At 43.0% G+C, this 23,061-nt stretch overlaps 1 protein-coding gene across 1 annotated transcript in view; it reads left to right on the top strand.

The window, feature by feature from the left end:
• LOC128700902 (serine-rich adhesin for platelets) overlaps window positions 1-23,061 on the top strand; it is a 492,925-nt gene that overhangs the window by 424,435 nt on the left and 45,429 nt on the right. The window contains exons 10-11 of the mRNA XM_070104797.1: window positions 9,917-9,979; window positions 10,442-10,716. Of these exons, the coding sequence (XP_069960898.1) occupies window positions 9,917-9,979; window positions 10,442-10,716 (338 nt within the window). The remainder of the gene's footprint in view (window positions 1-9,916; window positions 9,980-10,441; window positions 10,717-23,061) is intronic.

Raw genomic sequence — 23,061 nt, 5'->3', positions numbered from 1 at the left:
GGTAAAATCCAGGATGTACATGTTTATAGAGGGGGAAACGGGTATATCGGGTCTTTTTGGTTGTAGCTACAGTTAGAGTAAGAGGGAGATGGGAAAAAAAGGAAGGTGGCAACAAAAAAGTAAAAGGGGGGGTGAAAGGGTATAAACTGGGAGGAAAAGGGAGTTCGGTTTAGATAAGACCTTAAAGGGGAGGGTGGGCTAGTGTAAAGATGGTAGTGGGGTTGAAGAGGGGGTTGGGAAAATTTTAAAAATGCAGTATTTGAATGTGGGGGAAGTTTTGGGGTTTTAAGGGGGGGCCCGGAGGAAAAAGGAGGGGATTGGGGGGGACTGATTTAAGTAAAGGGTGTGATAAGAGAAAAAGGTAAAAAACAGAGGGGGTTTTTAAAAAACAGAAGGGAATTATAAGAAGAGCAGAGTATAGAGTAAAAAAAGGTTTTAAGAATTGGTAGAGGGGCAAAAAGGGGAGCAGATGAAAAAGGGGGGAGGCTTTTTCAAGAAATTTTAAATTTTAAAATAAGAAAAATTTTGGGGAGTTAAACAAGGAAAAAACCTAGGAAAAAGGATTTGTCCCGTTTAAAAAACAAGGGGGTAGGGGGTTAGTAGATGGGAGAGGGGGGGTATTAGGGGAGGGTGGGAAATTTTTAGGAACTTTTAACCTTTGGGGCCCCAAAAAGGCCCTCTCCAAAATCGCTCAGGGTTGGCCAAATTTTAAAAAAAAAAAAATTATTTTCTCTTTTGAAAAGATGAGAATCTTTTTTCCCTCATAAAGACACCAAAAAATTTTTAAATTTGATAGAAAACTTACGGAATTATGCCTCAAAGAAAGGGTTTGGGGTGTTTCGGATCGGCCCATTTTTCCCCCAAATTTTAGCCCCCCTTTTCGGAATTTCACTGTACTAGTCGACAAAAAAACATGAATATTTTGCTAAAAACTCCCTTTTTTTATCGAATGGGTTAAAACCACCCATTTTGGAAATTAACTATCCAGTACAGTGGTCAAATTTGAATTTGCCAATTTACACAAAAATTTTATAAGATGCCAATTTCGGAATAGGGGGCCAGAATAAAAAAAGAAAGACATTCCCGGGGACTAAAAAGACATTTCCTCTAGTCATTAGTCACGTTTCAAGGCCCCCCTTATATTCTTTTTCTTTCCACTTTGAATTTTTATTCTCCCCCAAAAAAATAAAATTTAAAAGTTTTGCAGACTTCTGCATTAATGTAAAAAAAAGGATAAATATTATTGGTTTCAATTTGGGAATATTAGACTCAATTGACGTTTGCACGCTTGGCATGATTTGTTTTTCTTTTGAAATTTTTGGAAAAAACGAACATTTTGCTACTTTTAGCCCAAATTTTAAAAGGGACCTTTTATTTTAAAAACCCGTCAAAAAACATCTCCCAAATTTGTAATATATCTTCCTTATAAAATGAGACCAAAAAAACTAAAAATACAACAATAAAACTATACGAAAAAACACTGCAAAATGGGTTTATTTATTAAAAAAATGGAAAAAATTTTTTTCATTTTTGCAAACCCGGGGCTGCAGGATTTTTTTTGACTGTGCACACCGACCCATAGACCCATTCTTTTATATGAAGGCCTACCAGCTTTCTCCCAATTTGATTTGGGCCTTTAGAAATTTTTGGAGTACTAGCTCAAAAACCCCCACCGTGGGCCCCTTTGGTACGTTTTTAAAACCCCCGGGGTTTAAAAGTTAAGGAAGGGGAGGCAGTAACATGCACTAGAGGTATAAACCCTCTTTTAGGGGAAGAGCAAAAAAAGTGTGGGGTACATGAGGGATTACGAGAATGAAAGGGGGGGAAAACAGCTGGGGAAATGGGTGGGGGTCAGACAGAAATTTTTTAAAAGCAGGGGATATAGTGTTGGGGTGGTTGGTTTTTTTTTAATAAATGTATGAAAAAGGGAAGGTACCTAGGGGTTGGGGAGAGATGTATAGTCCCTTTATATAAAGGGGGAAAGGGGGCAAAAAATTGTAAAAATTATAGAGGGAAAAAGTTTACTAATTTTACCAGGAAAAATATTTCGTTGGGTTATAATTGAAAGAATTAGAAAGACCCGAATGTAGACCGGGCAACAAGGAGGTTTCCCAAGGGGGGAGGGGGGTTTTGTAGACTGTTTACATTGAAGAAAATTTAAAGTATTTAGGTAAAGGGTAGGGTTTTTATTGCATTTTTTGGTTTTAAAAAGGGATATGATAGGGGTGGATAGAAAAGTGGAGATTTTGCAAGATATGGAATAGGTGGTAAGTTACTAAATGCTGTAAAGCTTTTATAGATGGTAGGAAATATTAGGGGGTGAAAAAGGGAAATACTTCCCGGTAAAATGGTCTTAGACAGGGGGTTTTAATGTCCCTTTGGTTGTTTTTAAAATATTTATAGATGGGGTTTTAAAAAGTAAATGCTGGGGTGTTCGGGGAGGGTGGGATTAAATTATGGGGGAAACAAAAATTTAAAAAGGGGGTTAACCTTATTTTTTGCTGAAAAGAATATGCTTATGGGGGAAATTTTTAAAGAAAATTACAAAAATTAGTGGATGGTTTGGGGGAAAAGTGTGTAAAAAGGGAGAAAAGTTGGGAAAAGGAACATAGAAAAAAAGTAAGGGGGGATGAGGGGATCAAAAAGATTTAGAAAAAAGAAAAATTGGGGAGGAGGAGTATGGAAGAAGTAATGTTTTCAGATACTTGGGGGTTGGCGTGTGGGGGATGGATTTATGAAGGGGGAGGTTAATCATAAATTGATGAAAAAAGGTGGGGTGGTGCGTTGGGGGATATGTGGAAGGGCAAAAAAAGTTATCTATGGGGCAAAAAAGGGAATGTATGAAAGTATAGTAGTACCAACACTCTTATATGGATGTAAGGGTTGGGTGGTTTAAAACAGCAGCGGGAGTGGTTGGGGCAGTGGAGATGTCCCGTCTAAGGGCAATGTGTGGTGTAAATATTATGCAGAAAATTCCCCCAGGTGGAAATTAGGGGGAAGGTTGGAGTTTAAAACATTAGTCAGAGGGCAGAAGAGGGGGTTTTTGAGGTTGGTTTTGGGCATTTAGAGAGAAATTTTTTAAAATAGAATGACCGGAAAGCATATAAATCTATGGGGAAGGGGGGGTAGGGTCGTCCCCCGGAAAAGGGGTTTGGAAAAAGGGAAAAAAGGGGGTTTTTGGGGGGAGGGGACCTTGTTGCCGGGATGAGCGTGTTAGATAGGAGTGAATGGAGACGAATGATCCGGGGCCTGACATCTGTTGGAGTGTGAGCAGGGTAATATTTTTTGTGAAGGGACCGGGGAAAAGGGTTTTTTTAATAGTCGGGCTTGAGTCCTGGAAATGGGAAAATCCCAAAACCTGCACTTTAAAGGAGGGGGGTTTGGGGTATTGGCAGTTTTGGGGGGATATTTTGTATTTTCTTAAAATTTTATTTTAAAATGTTGTATTCCAACACCCCTGCAAAAACAGTGATAATGTGTGAAATGTGGGGAAAGTGTTGAATGATGATGAAAATTTTTTTCTTTTTTTGGGGGTTTTCTTTTTTTTTGGGTCACCCTTTCGGTGGGAGGGGCCGACTTGTTGAAAAAAAAATATATATTTTCCGAGAAAAGGGTTTTTGTGTGAACCTCCAAATCTTCTGTTATCTCTCTGTTCTGTGTTAAAAGGTAGATGTTTTATCCCAACCTTTAAAACTTTTTAAGGTGAAAGATGTTGTTCCCTTTCCCCAACATTTCCCCGACTAAAGGGTGTTATCCCTTTTCACATTTGCAGGCTGAGAGGGGCTCTCCTACCAATTCATTTATGGGGTTTGGGGTTTTCAATCTCAGCTTTATTTTCAGACTGTTATCCCATCAAAAAACTCATTTTTCAGGTTGGAAACTGTTAAAACCTCATCTCATTTTTAAACTGAGAGGGGTTTTTATCCTGCCCTTTGGGTCATTTGCATGCAAGAGCCACTGCCCCGCCTGACTGTTTTCCCATATCATTTTATTAGCAGGCAGGGTGCTGTTATCCTGCCTCAGCTCAGTGACACCTCCCTTTTTATTTTCCCTTTGTTTAGTCTCTGGATCAGCAGGGGTTCCCGGATCAAAACTATTCTCATTTCCTAGGGGCCCCAAAAAGGGGCCCCCATGAAAATTTTTGGGTTTTTTTATGAATATTAATTTTGAAATAACAAATGTATTATACAATAATGAATCCCGTTTGTAGAGTCAAAAAATTACAATACAACCCTCCCCATTTAATGACAGAGTTGCTTTTCCCGAGACCACATCGGGAAAAAGAATTCATCACTTAAAAGGGGGGCATAATATAATGGTAGTGGGTTTGTGTCAACCCTTTTTTTATTGTTTTTAAAATCACCCTTTTGTGAACCAATTTTTTTAACATTTTGATATTTTTAAATGTTTTAAAGGGAGTGTACTGTATAATTTTAATAAACAGAAAAGGAAATCAACCCTTTTAAAACATTCGGGCCCTTTCCCCCACTTAACAATGGTGATAGGGGCCTTAAGACCCCATCGGGAAAAAAAATTGTCACTAAGTGAGGAAACATACTTTGGGGGGGATTTGTGTCAAGCCCTTTTATATTATTTTAATGTCACCTTTAACCCCCTTTTTAAATTTCGTTATTTTTAAAAAGTTTTTACAGCAATTTTTGTATTTGTAATAAACAGAATTGAAAAATAAACCCTTTTACATTATTTAGGTATAAAAAGGTCAGAGAACCTTTTTAAAATCCGAGACATCGGTAAATGAATACCCCTTAAAAGGGGAGGCTGTATTTAGGGTTTCATACTGATCAGAAAGCCTTTTTGTGTCTGAGTCATCGGTAAAAAAGAGAAAATCATAATGGAAAGATGCTGTATTGCAAAAAGAAATTTTCTTTTATTGCAAGGGCCCCTTTAAGGGGCAGCCCCCAAAAATTTTTAAAATTGGTGGGGGATTATTGTAAAGTGCTTTTTTGAGGGGATTTTTGGGGTTAAACGGGCAATCTAATTACATTATTCCTTATGGGAACAAATTGTTCAGTAAAGCACTCAAAAAAGCCTTTGGAATAAATTATGGCCCAAAATCTGGGGTTTTGATACAACTCTCGGGTTCAGCCTCCCCCTTAGTGACGCCCCTTTACTGATGGCTGGGGCTAACACAGGCTTTCCCGAAGTATTCTTACCTAAATAATGCAAAATAAAAAAAGATGGAGGTTTATAAAGAAGAAAACTTAAATTAAAACATAATAAAAAAAATTACAATTTAAAAGGGTTTCCAAAATTTTGTCATGGATTGGGAGGGTGTTTAAAACTAGAGGTTATAATACTAGGTAATTTGGTTTGGGGAAAAGCAACCGCCCCGGGGGGTACTAACCCTCCCCCGGAGTGTAAAAATGAAATTTTAATTGTTTTTAAAGATGTTTGGGGTTGGTGTCTTTTTTTTTCTGTTTATTTCACACAAAATTTCAGGTATGTCTTGCTATTTTCTTTCATTTGGTCACACTAAAATACATGCCCCAAAATATATATACACAATTTCCTTTTTTTTCTTTTATTTTCTTTTTAGTTCTTGTTCTTGTTTATTTCCTCTTTACCCCCATGGGAAGGGAACAAAAATTCTTCCCCCCGTAATTTTTGCGTGTTTGAAGAACACAAAATTTCCGGGAGCAAAAGGCATAACCCCCCCCCCTGTATATATTACTAAATGTAAAAAAGGCTTTCGTTTTTTTGGGGCCCCCCCGCTTGGTGGGGTACGGCCGGTGTTGAAAGAAAGAAAGGTTATAAAAACTGATTAGAAAATTGTTTTGGGTTTGGGTTTGTATTGAGAGTAAAATGATTTTTAAGCAAGTCCTGAATTTATAAGTAATCAAATTTTTATTATAATCAAAAAAAAGCGCTTTAAAACGGACTATACAGCCTTTAAATAATCAGAGGATCCTTTCCCCTTCAGGGGGTAATTCCCGATCTTTTGGGCCCCTTTATGTTGCATTTTTTCATAGTGTGAGACCGGCAAGAGGGGTGTAGTAACAGTAGTAGTAGTAGTATATTTTTAAAATACTGCTACCAAAAGCCTCTTGATGCTTTTCCTTCTCCTGCCATAAAATCTTGGGTTTAATTATCTCTATAAATTGACCCGGGGAAACCCCTCATTTTCTCTAATAAATTTTCCTGAACTGTACCGTGTCTTTTTTTCCTCTTAGCAGTATCCCCCAAACATTTTTTATCATTTCTTATTAGTATATAACTGTCAGTTCTCAAAAGTGATTCCCACATGAATCAAGTTATTTTAATGTAAATCTACAAGGGAAAAAAGGGTTGTATCGCTTTTTTTAACATTTGGGCTTTTTTGAGCTTTTTAAAGTTCACTTTTCACATAGCGAAACGCCATCCCCCAAAAAAAACTTGATTTTTTTTCATTATTGTCGTCAGAATGTCAGGAGATCCCCCTTTTGGGGGAGATTGTCGCCCTTATTTGCATGGGAAATGTTGACCCGGATTTTTTAAAATTCCACCTTTCCTTCTTAAACTATTGATCTGATAGAACATTTCTTTTTGTGTTGGGAAATTTGTTTTAAGTGTTGTTTTTTTGTTGTAAAGTTTGTTTTTGTGTGAGTTTATGTGGCTTTTTCTTGCAGTGTAAAAAGGGGTCTGTAGTAGTATCCCAATGGTGTGAAGTTTGTAGTTTTTTTCATGTAAAGTTTCGTAGTGTTGTTCTTGGGAAATTTGGGGCTCCCTGTAGTGCTGAATTAACTTTCCCAAATGCCTTTTTGAAACTTTTCAGTAATAACTTTTTACCAGCTGAGGTGCTGTTCCCCAACCCCCGGCTTATCCTGTGGGGCAGTAAGGGGGCGAAAACGGGTTCAGAAAGGGCCCATGATCTTTTTTCAGATCCCCCTGGGTTTAGTTGCATCTTTTTTAAAATTACAGCTGAGTAACTGCATATCCCGGTATGATAGCTGTTGTTTTCAACCCCCGGGTGCAAGGGGGTATAATTTGGGAATAAATTGTGTTTTGGGTTTAAATAACTACACACTCTTGGCTCTGGTAATTGTGTGTAGTGGTTGCAAAAATTTCTACATGTCCCGGAAACTTTCACGGGTACTCATACTGCATGAAAAAGTACCGTATTTGGGAAACTGTTTTTTACCATGGCCTGTTCCCCAGCAACAGCGGCCCCCCCACTCCCGTATGCTGGCATTGGAGATGGCAAAGGGCTTATCCAATTTCCCCGGCCCGGATGGAATGGGGCCCGTTACCCGGGAAAATAACCCACCCCGAGGGTTTTACCCCCCGTAAGGACACATAACTCACTGGGTCCTTTGGGGGGTGCCCAGGTTTTGACCCTTTAACTCCCTTCAGTCCCACATAACTGTTTTTTGTCAAGTAGGGCCAAATGCAGGAGAACTGGTCAAGGGCCCTCTTTCTCTCTCAAACCTGTTATTTTTTCATTAAAAACTTTTTATATCAAAGAAACCCGCACCCCGGAAAAAGGGGGGGATTTAAAATTTATACCAGAAAGGAAGGAAGCCCAACTCCCATGGATGAAGGATTTTAAAAAAGCCAAAACCCCCCCAAAAGGGCCCGAGCTGAATTTTTCTAAAATTTTTGGGCCTCTAAAATGGCTTCCCGCGCCTTCTAATCCCAAAGTTTTCCCCATATTTCCAAAAAGACCAAGGGGGGTGCAAAAAGTGGGTTTAACCCTTTAAAATTTTTGTATGAACGTGAACACTCATTGTGTCTTTGGTTCCTCAGTTCCATTACCCGGTGACCTTTTCCCCTCAGAAATGGTTGCCTTGTCGACCCCGGTTTCCCCAAATTGGGCAATTTTCACTCCCTGTTATATACCATAATGTAAAACAAACCACAAATGGGAAAAAGTTATGTTTGTTATACATTTTGGGCCCAACTGGGGTATTTAAAAGTAACTGGAAATTCCAAAATTTAAAAATTAGAAATCCTTTGTTTTTTTTAAGAAACACAATTTTTGGGCTTGCTTTAAAGCGCTTTTTATCTCTGCCATCTTTTCTCGAAATATTCACACCTTACTCAACCCCCAGTTCTTAATTAAAATTTCACGGAGATGTATTTACTTTCAACTAAAATCAGCCGCGGGTAAAAATTAAAAATTTTCCTTTAGTAACTTTTTACAGGCATGAGGCCCGGGGTTAACTGTTTTCTCCACCTTTAAAAGAACATTTAACTTCCCATTTTATGTGTATAACCGGCCGTTTCCCTTTTTAAAATTTTATTGTCTTAATTAAATGAAAAAAATAGACTTTTAAAATTTTTTTAGGTTGACTGGCTTACCAATTTGGACCCCTTTTAATTGTGGATCTAAGGGTTTTAATATTCATCAAAGGGGAAAACAAAAAATACCGGGGGTTTATGTTTGGGGAAATTGCTGGATATTGGGGGTGGGGGGAATCTTTGGTTTTAAATGTAACTGTAAAAAAAATTGCACCCCGTTTAAAGCAATAGCCCTTGCCTTTGGGTGGTTTTTCAAAATGACACCAAAGTAACTAGAAATGATGTGCCTTCTTCTTACGGGTGGCCAAAAATTTTCCCAAAAAAAAAAAAAAAATGTCTTGGTTTATCTTTGAAGGGCCCTTTATAAATTTTAGTGGTTTTTAATGTGATTTTTAGAATTAGGGCCCAGCACCCCGTCATGCTTGTGAACTTCAACAATCCCGGGAGTCATACCAGCCCCCCCGGGTTTTTTACCCAAACCACCCAATGTAACCGGGTTTTTGGGCTTGGGTCAAAAAATTTTACCCGGCCAAATCTATTTCCCCGCCCCCTTTCCGGCCCGTCCCCGGGTGTCCCGCGCCCGGGTGTTTGGATCCCGCACCAGATTTGAAGGAGTGTCCCCGCCTTTTGGGGTGACGGGGCCCGGGGCATGTGACTGGCAATTACCCCCCACCCCCTCCTCCTTCAATCCAGACCCCTAGTTATATTCTAGCCTCGAAGATCATGTTTTGTGATTCTCGATGCTTGGATCTATGTTTAAAATATAAGCTAAGCTCAGACCTTTGTTCTTCCTGATATTAAGCTTGACCGACATCTTAAAATGCTTCTTTTACGTGTGATGCCCATCTAAGGTATGATTTCGTATCTTAATGAAGCTTGAATCTTGGATTCAAGACACTTGTGCCCGAGACTAAACCCATATCCTAGCCATGCTGTAGACTTAGATCTACACCTCACGACTAAATTCACAAGTTCACAGTTGTGACCTTAAGAAAGCATGAGCCTGGTTAGTGATGTGTTTCATGTTATGGCCCCTCACTGTTGACAACGCCTGCATGTACAGTACAATGAATCTAAAGAAAAGTAATGAACTATTAATTTTCTGAGATGTAATTGTAGAGGTGTTTGTAGTAGAGGAGCACTGTGAGCACTGTGACACCTCAGGCGGTGGTGAGTGAGCACTGATCCAGGTCACAACTAATTCACAGACTGGAAATGATAGCTAAATGATGATATATTGGTTCTGGACTCGGTAATGGCCCAGAATGGACAGAGAGTCGTTCAGTTTTCCTTTTCAGTCTCTGGGGTACTTGTGAGTGGTTTAAATCACGGTGTTGTGACTTCTGGTCTTACTTCAAGCTTCACCGTCAGCTGTTGGGGGTCTTGCCCTTCACTGTGTTTATAAAGTTGGTGTATGGGAGGCCCAATGTTACTGAAACCCAGTCATCCATGGATAGACCAATTTTCTCAAAAATCAGTAATATAATCTCAGTTTTGCCTTACTCTTTAAATATTAAAGATCAAAATGGTGCTGCGCCAGATTGTAGAGCCATATAGATATTTAGTCATCAGTGTGCCAGGGAGCGAGACGGGGGTGACCCCGCCCGTCCCCATGAAGCGCTGCTCTTGCCCCACTCACCTCACATGACCTCACTGACCGCCATTGTGCTGCCCTTAGCTGTCCAGTCCCTGGATGTGATGGGTCGGGGCACTCCACGGGCAAGTTTCTCAGTCACAGGAGGTAAGAAGGCCTGAGCTTACGGGAGCCAGAATCAGACACCACTTGAGGCCTTGACTTCCACTTGTCTGCCACATACATGACGCTAACGTCACCCCAAGTGTTGCCGTCACATTAACACCCATCGTCACGTTCACTGGCAGTAACGTCATAAAGGAAGAGCAAAGAAGCTGATAAAGAGCCTCTTTCATGTGCTTGTCTTAAAGAAGCCAGTCGTTGTGGAGTAGAGTAATGATGTGACGTGTATGTGAAGGAGCCAGACGGTGGTGGTGCCTCCATCTGACCTCAAGTGGAGTTGAGCCACTGGATCCCACTTACTAGTAACAACATGCTAGTGCCCCTTATCGGACATACTGCATGCTAAGCTGAGACATAAGTAGCCAGCAATTTGGTAATACTGAGTGTGTAGTAGTGGGCGCCGCTGGTCAGGTGGCAGACTAACTTGCCCTGGTGTGTATCCCCCAGTGCCTCGGGCTGTCCCATCGCCAACCGCAACAAGATGCGCTCCCTCGAGGGGGGCAGGGGGGCTGGGCTGGGCATGGGCATGGGCGTCTCCACTGGGTTTGCTGCCATGGGTGAACCTCGGCCTCCACTCCTAGCGGCGCCTTACTCCACGGGCGGCCCCACAGGTCCTCCCGCGGCTGCCCACAGCCTCTTGGCCCGCCCACTACTCCATCAGCTGCAGCCCCCACCAAGCAAGAAACTCAGAATGGATGACTCCTCCCTGGTCTTCAAGACAGGTGTGTCCTGCATGATGTTATGCTTATATCTACTCTAACATGACCCACACTGCTCTGACATGGCTCACACTGATCTAACATGGTGCATACTGCTCTAACATGACCCCCACTGCTCTAACACAGTTCACACTGTTCTAACAATGGCCATATTACTCTAACAATGCCCACACAGCTCAAACACGTTCTGCACTGCTGTAACATGACCTGCACTGCTCTAACACAGTCTATACTCCTCTATATATCCCATACTGTTTTAACATGATCCACACTGCTTAACATGGTGCATACTGCTCTAACACGACCCACACTTCAGTAACACGGTCTACACTGAACTGACATCACGGCCTACACTGTTCTAACATCACAGCCCACACTACTCTAACACGGCCCACACTGCTTTAAGAACATAAGAAAGAAGGAACACTGCAGCAGGCCTACTGGCTCCTGCATGGCAGATCCAAGTCACCCACTGGCCCAAACCTAGTCAGGGCAGGTCACATCCACTTAAGGAAGGATCATGGCATCAGTCCCATCAACACAAGCTAGTCAGGTCCAACTCACACCCACCCACACCCACCCACACCCACTCATGTATTTATCTAACCTATTTTTAAAAGGACACAACGTTTTAGCTTCTACAGTGTTACTTGGGAGTTTGTTCCACTCATCCACAACTCTATTGCCAAACCAGTGCTTTCCTATATTCTTCCTGAACCTGAATTTTTTCAATTTAAAACCATTACTGCGAGTCCTGTCTCGGCTACATATTATTAGCACATTATTTACATCCCCTTTATTTATTCCTGTTTTCCATTTGTACACCTCAGTCATATCCCACCTAATTCTATGCCTATGAGTGAAGATTCAGGGCCTCAGTCTATCCTCATAGGAAAGATTTCTAATACATGGGATCAACTTTGTTATCCACAACTCTATTGCCAAACCAGTGCTTTCCTATATTCTTCCTGAACCTGAATTTTTTCAATTTAAAACCATTACTGCGAGTCCTGTCTCGGCTACATATTATTAGCACATTATTTACATCCCCTTTATTTATTCCTGTTTTCCATTTGTACACCTCAGTCATATCCCACCTAATTCTATGCCTATGAGTGAAGATTCAGGGCCTCAGTCTATCCTCATAGGAAAGATTTCTAATACATGGGATCAACTTTGTTATCCTCCTTTGTACGTTTTCCAGAGCATTTATATTCATTCTGTAATATAGTGACCAGAACTGTACAGGATAGTCCAAATGAGGCCTAACCAAAGATATATAGAGTTGAACAACCTGAGGACTTGTATTATTTATACTTCTTGATATGAAGCCAAGGATTCTGTTAGCTTTGTTGCGAACACTTATGCACTGTTGTCTTGGTTTTAGATTACTGCTAACCAGAACTCCTAAATCCTTTTTCACAAATAGTAATATTAAGATATACATTATTTAGTTTATATGTGGCATGGCTATTTTCCTGTCCAACACTTAGAACTTTGCATTTGTCTATATTAAAATGCATCTGCCACTTCTCCGACCACTGAACCAGTCTATTCAAACCATACCCCCCGCCGGGATTGAACCCGCGGTCATAGTCTCAAAACTCCAGCAATCGTGTCATTACGATTTCTTGAGTCAGTCTATTCAAGTCTTCCTGGAGTGCTCTAATGTCCTCATTAGAATGAACTGGACGGCCTATTTTGGTGTCATCAGCAAACCTGCTTATGTCGTTATTTATTCCCTCATCTATGTTGTTTATGTAAATTGTGAACAACAAAGGTCCCAGCACTGACCCTTGTGGAACACCGCTCTTCTCTAACGACCCACACTGCAATAACACAACCAACACTGCAACTGCTCTGACATAGACCACACTGTTCTAACACAGACCTCACTGCTCTAACATGGACCACACTGCTCTGACATGGACCACACTGCTCTAACACGGACCACACTGCACTAACATAGACCACACTGCTCAAACATAGACCACACTGCTCTAACATAGACCACACTGCTCTAACATAGACCACACTGCTCTAACATAGACCACACTTCTCTAACATGACCCACACTGCTCTAACATGACCCACACTTCTCTAACATGACCCACACTTCTCTAACATGACCCACACTGCTCTAACATGACCCACAATACTGACATGACCCACACTCCTCTAACACAATCCACACTGCTCTAACATGGACCACACTGCTCTAACATGACCCACACTACTCTCAAATAGACCACACTGCTCTAACATGACCCACACTACTCTCAAATAGACCACACTGCTCTAACATGACCCACACTACTCTCAAATAGACCACACTGCTCTAACGTAGACTACACTGCTCTAACATAGATCACACTGCTCCAACATAGACCACACTGCTCTAACATGACCCACACTGCTCTAACATGACCCACACTGCTCTAACATGACCCACACTGCTCTAACATGACCCACAATGCTCTGACATGAGTCACACTGCTCTTACATGACCCACACTACTCTCAAATAGACCACACTGTTCTAACATAGACTACACTGCTCAAACATAGATCACACTGCTCCAACATAGACCACACTGCTCTAACATGACCCACACTGTTCTAACATAGACCACACTGCTCTAACATGACCCACACTGTTCTAACATAGACCACACTGCTCTAACATGACCCACACTGCTCTAACATAGACTACACTTCTCTAACATGACCCACACTGCTCTAACATGACCCACACTGCTCTAACATAGACCACACTGCTCTAACACTGTCCACACAGCACTAACATGACCCACACTGCTCTAACACGGTCGACACTGCTCTAACATGACCCACAATGCTCTGACATGACCCACACTGCTCTTACATGACCCACACTACTCTCAAATAGACAACACTGCTCTAACATAGACTACACTGCTCAAACATAGATCACACTGCTCCAACATAGACCACACTGCTCTAACATGACCCACACTGTTCTAACATAGACCACACTGCTCTAACATGACCCACACTGCTCTAACATAGACTACACTTCTCTAACATGACCCACACTGCTCTAACATGACCCACACTGCTCTAACATAGACCACACTGCTCTAACACTGTCCACACAGCACTAACATGACCCACACTGCTCTAACACGGTCGACACTGCTTTAACATGACCTACACTGCTCTAACACAGTGCTGTGCTAATACAGTCCAACATAGTACTATATATAGCGTAATTCACACTACTCTGAACCAACACATACATATCTTAAATGGCCCTAACACTGCTCCTAACACGGCATACAGTGCTCCTAACATGGCTTATACTGCTCCTAAAACGGCTTACACTGCTCCTAACGGCTTACACTGCTCCTAACACGGCTTACACTGCTCCTAACACGGCTTACACTCTCCCAACACGGCTTACGCTGCACCTAACACGGCTTACACTGCCCCTACCATGGCGTACAATGCTCCTAACATGGCTTACAATGCTCCTAACACGGCTTACACTGCCCCTAACACGGCTTACACTGCTCCTAACACGGCTTACAACGCTCATAACACAGCTTACACTGCTCCTAACACGGCATACAATGCTCCTAACACGGCTTACAACGCTCCCAACACAGCTTACACTGCCCCTAACACAGCTTACACTGCTCCGAACACGGCATACAATGCTCCTAACACGGCTTACAACGCTCCTAACACGGCTTACACTGCTCCTAACACGGCATACAATGCTAACACGGCTTACACTGCCCCTAACACGGCTTACACTGCTCCTAATATGGCTTACACTGTCCCTAACACGGCTTACAACGCTCCTAACGCGGCTTACACTGCTCCTAACATGGCGTACAATGCTAACACGGCTTACACTGCCCCTAACACGGCTTACACTGCTCCTAACACGGCTTACACTGCTCCTAACACGGCTTACACTGCTCCTAACACGGCTTACACTGCCCCTAACACAGCTTACACTGCTCCTAACACGGCTTACACTGCTCCTAACACGGCTTACACTGCCCCTAACACAGCTTACACTGCCCCTAACACAGTTTACACTGCTCCTAACATGGCTTACACTGCCCCTAACACAGCTTACACTGCCCCTAACACGGGTTACACTGCTAACACGGCTTACACTGCCCCTAACACAGCTTACACTGCCCCTAACATGGGTTACACTGCTAACACGGCTTACACTGCTCCTAACACGGCTTACACTGCCCCTAACACAGCTTACACTGCCCCTAACACGGCTTACACTGCTCCTAACACGGCTTACACTGCTCCTAACACGGCTTACACTGCTCCTAACACAGCTTACACTGCCCCTAACACAGCTTACACTGAACCTAACACAGCATACACTGCCCCTAACATGGCTTACACTGCCCCTAACACAGCTTACACTGCTCCTAACACGGCTTACACTGCCCCTAACACAGCTTACACTGCCCCTAACATGGCTTACACTGCCCTTAACACAGGTTACACTGCCCCTAACACGGCTTACACTGCCCCTAACACAGCTTACACTGCCTCTAACACGGCTTACACTGCCCCTAACACAGCTTACACTGCCCCTAACACGGCTTACACTGCCCCTAACACGGCTTACACTGCCCCTAACACGGCTTACACTGCCCCTAACACAGCTTACACTGCCCTGAACACAGCTTACACTGCCCCTAACACAGCTTACACTGCACCTAACACAGCTTACACTGCCCCTAACCGGCTTAACACACGGCTTACACTGCCCCTAACACAGCTTACACTGCCCCTACAGCACTGCCCCTAACACAGCTTACACTTAACACACTGCCCCTAACACAGCTTACACTGCCCCTAGCTTAAACTGCCCCTAACACGGCTTACACTGCCCCTAACACAGCTTACACTGCCCCTAACACGGCTTACACTGCCCCTAACACGGCTTACACTGCCCCTAACACGGCTTACACTGCCCCTAACACAGCTTACACTGCCCCTAACACAGCTTACACTGCCCCTAACACAGCTTACACTGCCCCTAACACAGCTTACACTGCCCCTAACACGGCTTACACTGCCCCTAACACGGCTTACACTGCCCCTAACACAGCTTACACTGCCCCTAACAGCTTATACTGCCCCTAACACAGCTTACACTGCCCCTAACAGCTTATACTGCCCCTAACACAGCTTACACTGCCCCTAACAGCTTATACTGCCCCTAACACGGCTTACACTGCCCCTAACACGGCTTACACTGCCCCTAACACAGCTTACACTGCCCCTAACAGCTTATACTGCCCCTAACACAGCTTACACTGCCCCTAACACAGCTTACACTGCCCCTAACATGGCTTACACTGCCCCTAACACAGCTTACACTGCCCCTAACATGGCTTACACTGCCCCTAACACAGCTTACACTGCCCCTAACACAGCTTACACTGCCCCTAACACAGCTTACACTGCCCCTAACACAGCTTACACTGCCCCTAACATGGCTTACACTGCCCCTAACACAGCTTACACTGCCCCTAACACAGCTTACACTGCCCCTAACACAGCTTACACTGCCCCTAACACAGCTTACACTGCCCCTAACATGGCTTACACTGCCCCTAACACAGCTTACACTGCCCCTAACACAGCTTACACTGCCCCTAACACAGCTTACACTGCCCCTAACACAGCTTACACTGCCCCTAACACAGCTTACACTTACACTGCCCCTAACAGCTTACACTGCCCCTAACATGGCTTACACTGCCCCTAACATGGCTTACACTGCCCCTAACACAGCTTACACTGCCCCTAACACAGCTTACACTGCCCCTAACACAGCTTACACTGCCCCTAACACAGCTTACACTGCCCCTAACACAGCTTATGGCACTGCCCCTAACACAGCTTACACTGCCCCTAACACAGCTTACACTGCCCCTAACACATCTTACACTGCCCCTAACACAGCTTACACTGCCCCTAACACAGCTTACACTGCCCCTAACACAGCTTACACTGCCCCTAACACAGCTTACACTGCCCCTAACACGGCTTACACTGCCCCTAACACAGCTTACACTGCCCCTAACACAGCTTACACTGCCCCTAACACAGCTTACACTGCCCCTAGCTTACACTGCCACTAACAAAGCTTACACTGCCCCTAACACAGCTTACACTGCCCCTAACACAGCTTACACTGCCCCAAACACAGCTTACACTGCCCCTAACACAGCTTACACTGCCCCTAACACAGCTTACACTGCCCCTAACACAGCTTACACTGCCCCTAACACAGCTTACACTGCCCCTAACACAGCTTACACTGCCCCTAACACAGCTTACACTGCCCCTAACACAGCTTACACTGCCCCTAACACAGCTTACACTGCCCCTAACACGATGCACACTAACAAATCCTACTCTACTCTAATACATCCGACACTGCACTAAAATATTCATGTATCTCATATCAATACCCTCTGCTCTATAACTCAACACTTCTGCTCTATAACTCAACACGGCTGCTCTATAACTCAACACTGCTGCTCTATAACTCAACACGGCTGCTCTATAACTCAACACTGCTGCTCTATAACTCAACACTGCTGCTCTATAACTCAACACGGCTGCTCTATAACTCAACACTGCTGCTCTATAACTCAACGCTGCTGCTCTATAACTCAACACGGCTGCTCTATAACTCAACACTGCTGCTCTATAACTCAACACTGCTGCTCTATAACTCAACACTGCTGCTCTATAACTCAACACTGCTGCTCTATAACTCAACACTGCTGCTCTATAACTCAACACTGCTGCTCTATAACTCAACACGGCTGCTCTATAACTCAACACTGCTGCTCTATAACTCAACACGGCTGCTCTATAACTCAACACTGCTGCTCTATAACTCAACACGGCTGCTCTATAACTCAACACGGCTGCTCTATAACTCAACACTGCTGCTCTATAACTCAACACTGCTGCTCTATAACTCAACACTGCTGCTCTATAACTCAACACTGCTGCTCTATAACTCAACACGGCTGCTCTATAACTCAACACTGCTGCTCTATAACTCAACACTGCTGCTCTATAACTCAACACTGCTGCTCTATAACTCAACACTGCTGCTCTATAACTCAACACTGCTGCTCTATAACTCAACACTGCTGCTCTATAACTCAACACTGCTGCTCTATAACTCAACACTGCTGCTCTATAACTCAACACTGCTGCTCTATAACTCAACACTGCTGCTCTATAACTCAACACTGCTGCTCTATAACTCAACGCTGCTGCTCTATAACTCAACACTGCTGCTCTATAACTCAACACTGCTGCTCTATAACTCAACACTGCTGCTCTATAACTCAACACTGCTGCTCTATAACTCAACACTGCTGCTCTATAACTCAACACTGCTGCTCTATAACTCAACACTGCTGCTCTATAACTCAACACTGCTGCTCTATAACTCAACACTGCTGCTCTATAACTCAACACTGCTCTATGTATAATGGAGTAAAACAGCCGGCACTACTCTCAAATAGTCTACGCTGCTCTAATATTTGTGTTCGCAACTGCTCGCACTGCTCTAAAGTGATCTAGAGGTTTTCTAACACGAAAGAACTTCTCTAACTCTGTAAACAACGTTAGAAGAGTCTTAGCACTGTGAAGGTTAGTGTTTTATCTAACATTGTTATAGTATAATGTTATTAAACATCACTAAATGTTTTAACGATTAACCTGTCACAATCTACACTGTTGTATGACGGTCTACACTGTTGTATCACGGTCTACACTGTTGTATCACGGTCTACACTGTTGTATCACGGTCTACACTGTTGTATCACGGTCTACACTCTTGTATCACGGTCTACACTGTTGTATCATGGTCTACACTGTTGTATCACGGTCTACACTGTTGTATCACGGTCTACACTGTTGTATCACGGTCTACACTGTTGTATCATGGTCTACACTGTTGTATCACGGTCTACACTCTTGTATCACGGTCTACACTGTTGTATCACGGTCTACACTGTTGTATCACGGTCTACACTGTTGTATCACGGTCTACACTGTTGTATCACGGTCTACACTGTTGTATCACGGTCTACACTGTTGTATCACGGTCTACACTTGTATCACGGTCTACACTGTTGTATCACGGTCTACACTGTTGTATCACGGTCTACACTGTTGTATCACGGTCTACACTCTTGTATCACGGTCTACACTGTTGTATCATGGTCTACACTGTTGTATCACGGTCTACACTGTTGTATCACGGTCTACACTGTTGTATCACGGTTTACACTGTTGTATCATGGTCTACACTGTTGTATCACGGTCTACACTCTTGTATCACGGTCTACACTGTTGTATCACGGTCTACACTGTTGTATCACGGTCTACACTGTTGTATCACGGTCTACACTGTTGTATCACGGTCTACACTGTTGTATCACGGTCTACACTGTTGTATCACGGTCTACACTGTTGTATCACGGTCTACACTTGTATCACGGTCTACACTGTTGTATCACGGTCTACTGTTGTATCACGGTCTACACTGTTGTATCACGGTCTACACTGTTGTATCATGGTCTACACTGTTGTATCACGGTCTACACTGTTGTATCACGGTCTACACTGTTGTATCACGGTCTACACTGTTGTATCACAGTCTAGACTGTTGTATCACGGTCTACACTTGTATCACGGTCTACACTGTTGTATCACAGTCTAGACTGTTGTATCACGGTCTACACTGTTGTATCACGGTCTACACTGTTGTATCACAGTCTACACTGTTATATCAGTCTACACTGTTGTATCATGGTCTACACTGCTGTATCGATGTATCACAGTCTGCACTGCTGTATCGATGTATCACAGTCTGCACTGCTGTATCATAGTCTACACTGTTGTATCACAGTCTACATTATTGTATCACACTGCTCTATCACAGTCTACACTGCTCTATCATGGTCTGCACTGCTGTATCACAGTCTACACTGCTGTATCACAGTCTACACTGCTCTGTCACGGTCTACACTGCTCTGTCACAGCCTACTCTGCTCTATCACAGTCTACACTGTTGTATCACTATCTACACTGCTATATCAGTCTGCACTGCTGTATCAGTCTGCACTGCTGTATCACAGTCTACACTGCTGTATCACAGACTACACTGCTGTATCACAGTCTACACTGCTGTATCACAGTCTACACTGCTGTATCACAGTTTACACTGCTGTATCACAGTCTACACTGTTGTATCACAGACTACACTGCTGTATCACAGTCTACACTGCTGTATCACAGTCTACACTGTTGTATCACAGTCTGCACTGTTGTATCACAGCCTACACTGTTGTATCACAGCCTACACTGTTGTATCACAGCCTACACTGTTGTATCACAGTCTACACTGTTGTATCACAGTCTACACTGTTGTATCACAGCCTACACTGTTGTATCACAGTCTACACTGTTGTATCACAGTCTACACTGCTCTATCACAATCTACACTGTCGCACGCACGCATGTGCGCATATACAACAGGCCTAGTGTCTAATTGACATGTGCCTAGGACAAAATGGTAACTAACACACACACACACACACACACACACACACACACACACACACAGAGGAACCATACATAGTTTTAAGACGAGGTATGATATATCTCATGGAGCAGGGAGAGAGAAGACCTAGTAGTGATCAGTGAAGAGGCAGGGCCAGGAGCTATGTCTCAACCCCTGCAACCACAACTAAATGAGTACTAACATAAATAAACACCTGCTGTTTCCACCAAGGTGGAGTGACCCCAATAATGAGGAACACTTTCATCATCATTCACTCCATCACTGTCATTATAGAGGCACGCTTACACTACAGTTATAAAACTGCAACATTAACACCCCTCCTTCAGGGTGCAGGCACTGTATACTTCTCACCTCCAGGACTCAATTCCGGCCAACCGGTTTCCCTGAATCCCTTCATAAATGTTACTTTGTCCCCATAGCTCGATTGTTAGCGCACTCAGCTCACACACTGAGGTCCAGAGTTCAGATCCCCAGTACAGCTGGATAGCATTAGGATGTGTTTCCATAAGACACCTGCTGTCCATGTTCACCCCTCAGTATAAAATGGGCACCTGGATGTTGTTTGACTGGTGTGGGTCGCATCCTGGGACAAAACTGACCTAATTTTCCCGAAATGCTCTGCATAACAAGTGGCTTTCTATATAGTAGTATGTCACTGATGTCAGCTAAGCCTGTATACTTTGTACATATAGAAATATAGATTACAGTGGACCCCCGCTTAACGATCACCTCCAAATGCGACCAATTATGTAAGTGTATTTATGTAAGTGCGTTTGTACTTTGTACATATAGAAATATAGATTATTATTATTTATTATTTGCTATTATTTATCCAACACACGCTTGCTGGTTGTCCAAGCCCCTCACATACAAAACTCCTTTACTCTCTCCCTCTAACCTTTCCTAGGACGACCCATACCCTGCCTTCCTTCCACTATGGATTTATACACCCTCCAGGTCGTTCTATTTTATTCTATCCTCTGAGTGTCCGAACCACCTTGACAACCCTTCCTCAATCCTCTGAATAATACTTGTAGTAATCCTGCACTACCTAATCTCCAAGGTACGAATTCTCTGTATAATATTTACACCACACGTTGCCCTCACACACGATATCTCCTCTGCTTCCAGCATTCTCCTTGTTGACCACCCATGCTTCACACCCATATAAGAGCAGTAGTACCACTATGATCTCATACATTCCCCTCTTTGCTTCCATGGATAATGTTCTTTGTCTCCACAAACTCCTCAGTGCACCACTCACCTTCTTTTCCCATATCAAATCTATGATTCACCTCATCTTTCATCCACTCCTAAATATCTGAATATATTAATAATAATAATACATAATAATATCTTTATTTCTACAAGCACATACAGACCATAACTGACATCAGTGACCTACTACTATATAGAAAGCAGAGCATTTCGGGCAAATTAGGTCAGTTTTGTCCCTGGATGCAACCCACACCAGTCCACTAACTCCCAGGTACCCATTTTACTGATGGGGAACATAGACAACTTGTGCAAAGAAACATGCCCAATGTTTCTACTCTCACTGGGAAATGAACCCAGACCCTTGCCGTGTGAGGCGAGAAGTTTAGCCACCTTACTCTTGCCTATGTTCACTTTTAATTTCCTTCTTTTACATACCCTACCAAACTCGTCCACCAACCTCTGCAACTTCTCTTCAGAATCTCCCAAAAGCACTGTGTCATCAAGAAGCAACAGTGGTAACTCCCACTTTGCATTAGATTCTTTCTCTTCCAATCCCACACCTCTTCCCAACACAACCATAGTGACATCACATATCCCTGTCTAAGGCCTACCTTTACTGGGAAATAATCTCTCACTTTCCTACATACTCTCATAGCCTCACTATCCTCGTAAAACTCATAATTGCTTTCAGTAACCTACCACCTATTCCATACACCTGCAACATTGCTCCCCTATTCACCCTATCATTTGCCTCTTCCAAATCTATAAATGCAATGAAAACTTCTTTACCCTTGTCTAAATACTGTTCACTTATATACTTCACTGTAAACACTTTGTCTACACACCTCCTACTCTTTCTAAAGCCTCCTTGTTCATCAGCAATCCTGCTCTGTCTTAACCTTAATTCTTTCAAAAATAACTCTACACTTTACCAGGTATCCTCAACAGGCTTATATCCCTATAATTTTTGCACTCTCTTTTGTCCTCTTTGCCTTTATACAAAGGAATTATTCATGCTTTCTGCCAGTCCCTAGGTACCTTCTCTTCTTTCATACATTTATTAACTGAAAGCACCAACTATATCCCCATTTGCTTCATCTGTCTTGTTCTTGTCAATCCCAACTGTTTTACCCCCCTTTCATTTTACCCACAGCCTCACACACCTTCCCTATACTCACATGTGGCTTTTCCTCACTCCTAGAAGATGTTATACCTACCCGACCAATGCATGAAATCACAGCTTCCCTCTCTTTACTAACATTTAACAATTCCTCAGAGTATTCCCTCTATCTTCTCGATACCTCCGACTCTCCTTCTAATAATGCTCCTGTACTGTTCTTAACTGTCAAATGCATTCTAGTTTTTTCTCAGCTTAGCAGTGTCAATCCAAAACTTTTTCCTTATTCTCTGTAAAATATGTTACCAGCATCTCACTCACTCTCTCAGTTGCTCTCTCTACATTCCCTTACCACTCTCATAAGC

This window comes from Cherax quadricarinatus, chromosome 94, assembly GCF_038502225.1.
Source record: "Cherax quadricarinatus isolate ZL_2023a chromosome 94, ASM3850222v1, whole genome shotgun sequence".
In the NCBI taxonomy this organism is placed as follows: domain Eukaryota; kingdom Metazoa; phylum Arthropoda; class Malacostraca; order Decapoda; family Parastacidae; genus Cherax; species Cherax quadricarinatus.
Note: the sequence above shows the minus strand (reverse complement) of the source record. Positions and strands in the feature narration are given on the sequence as shown.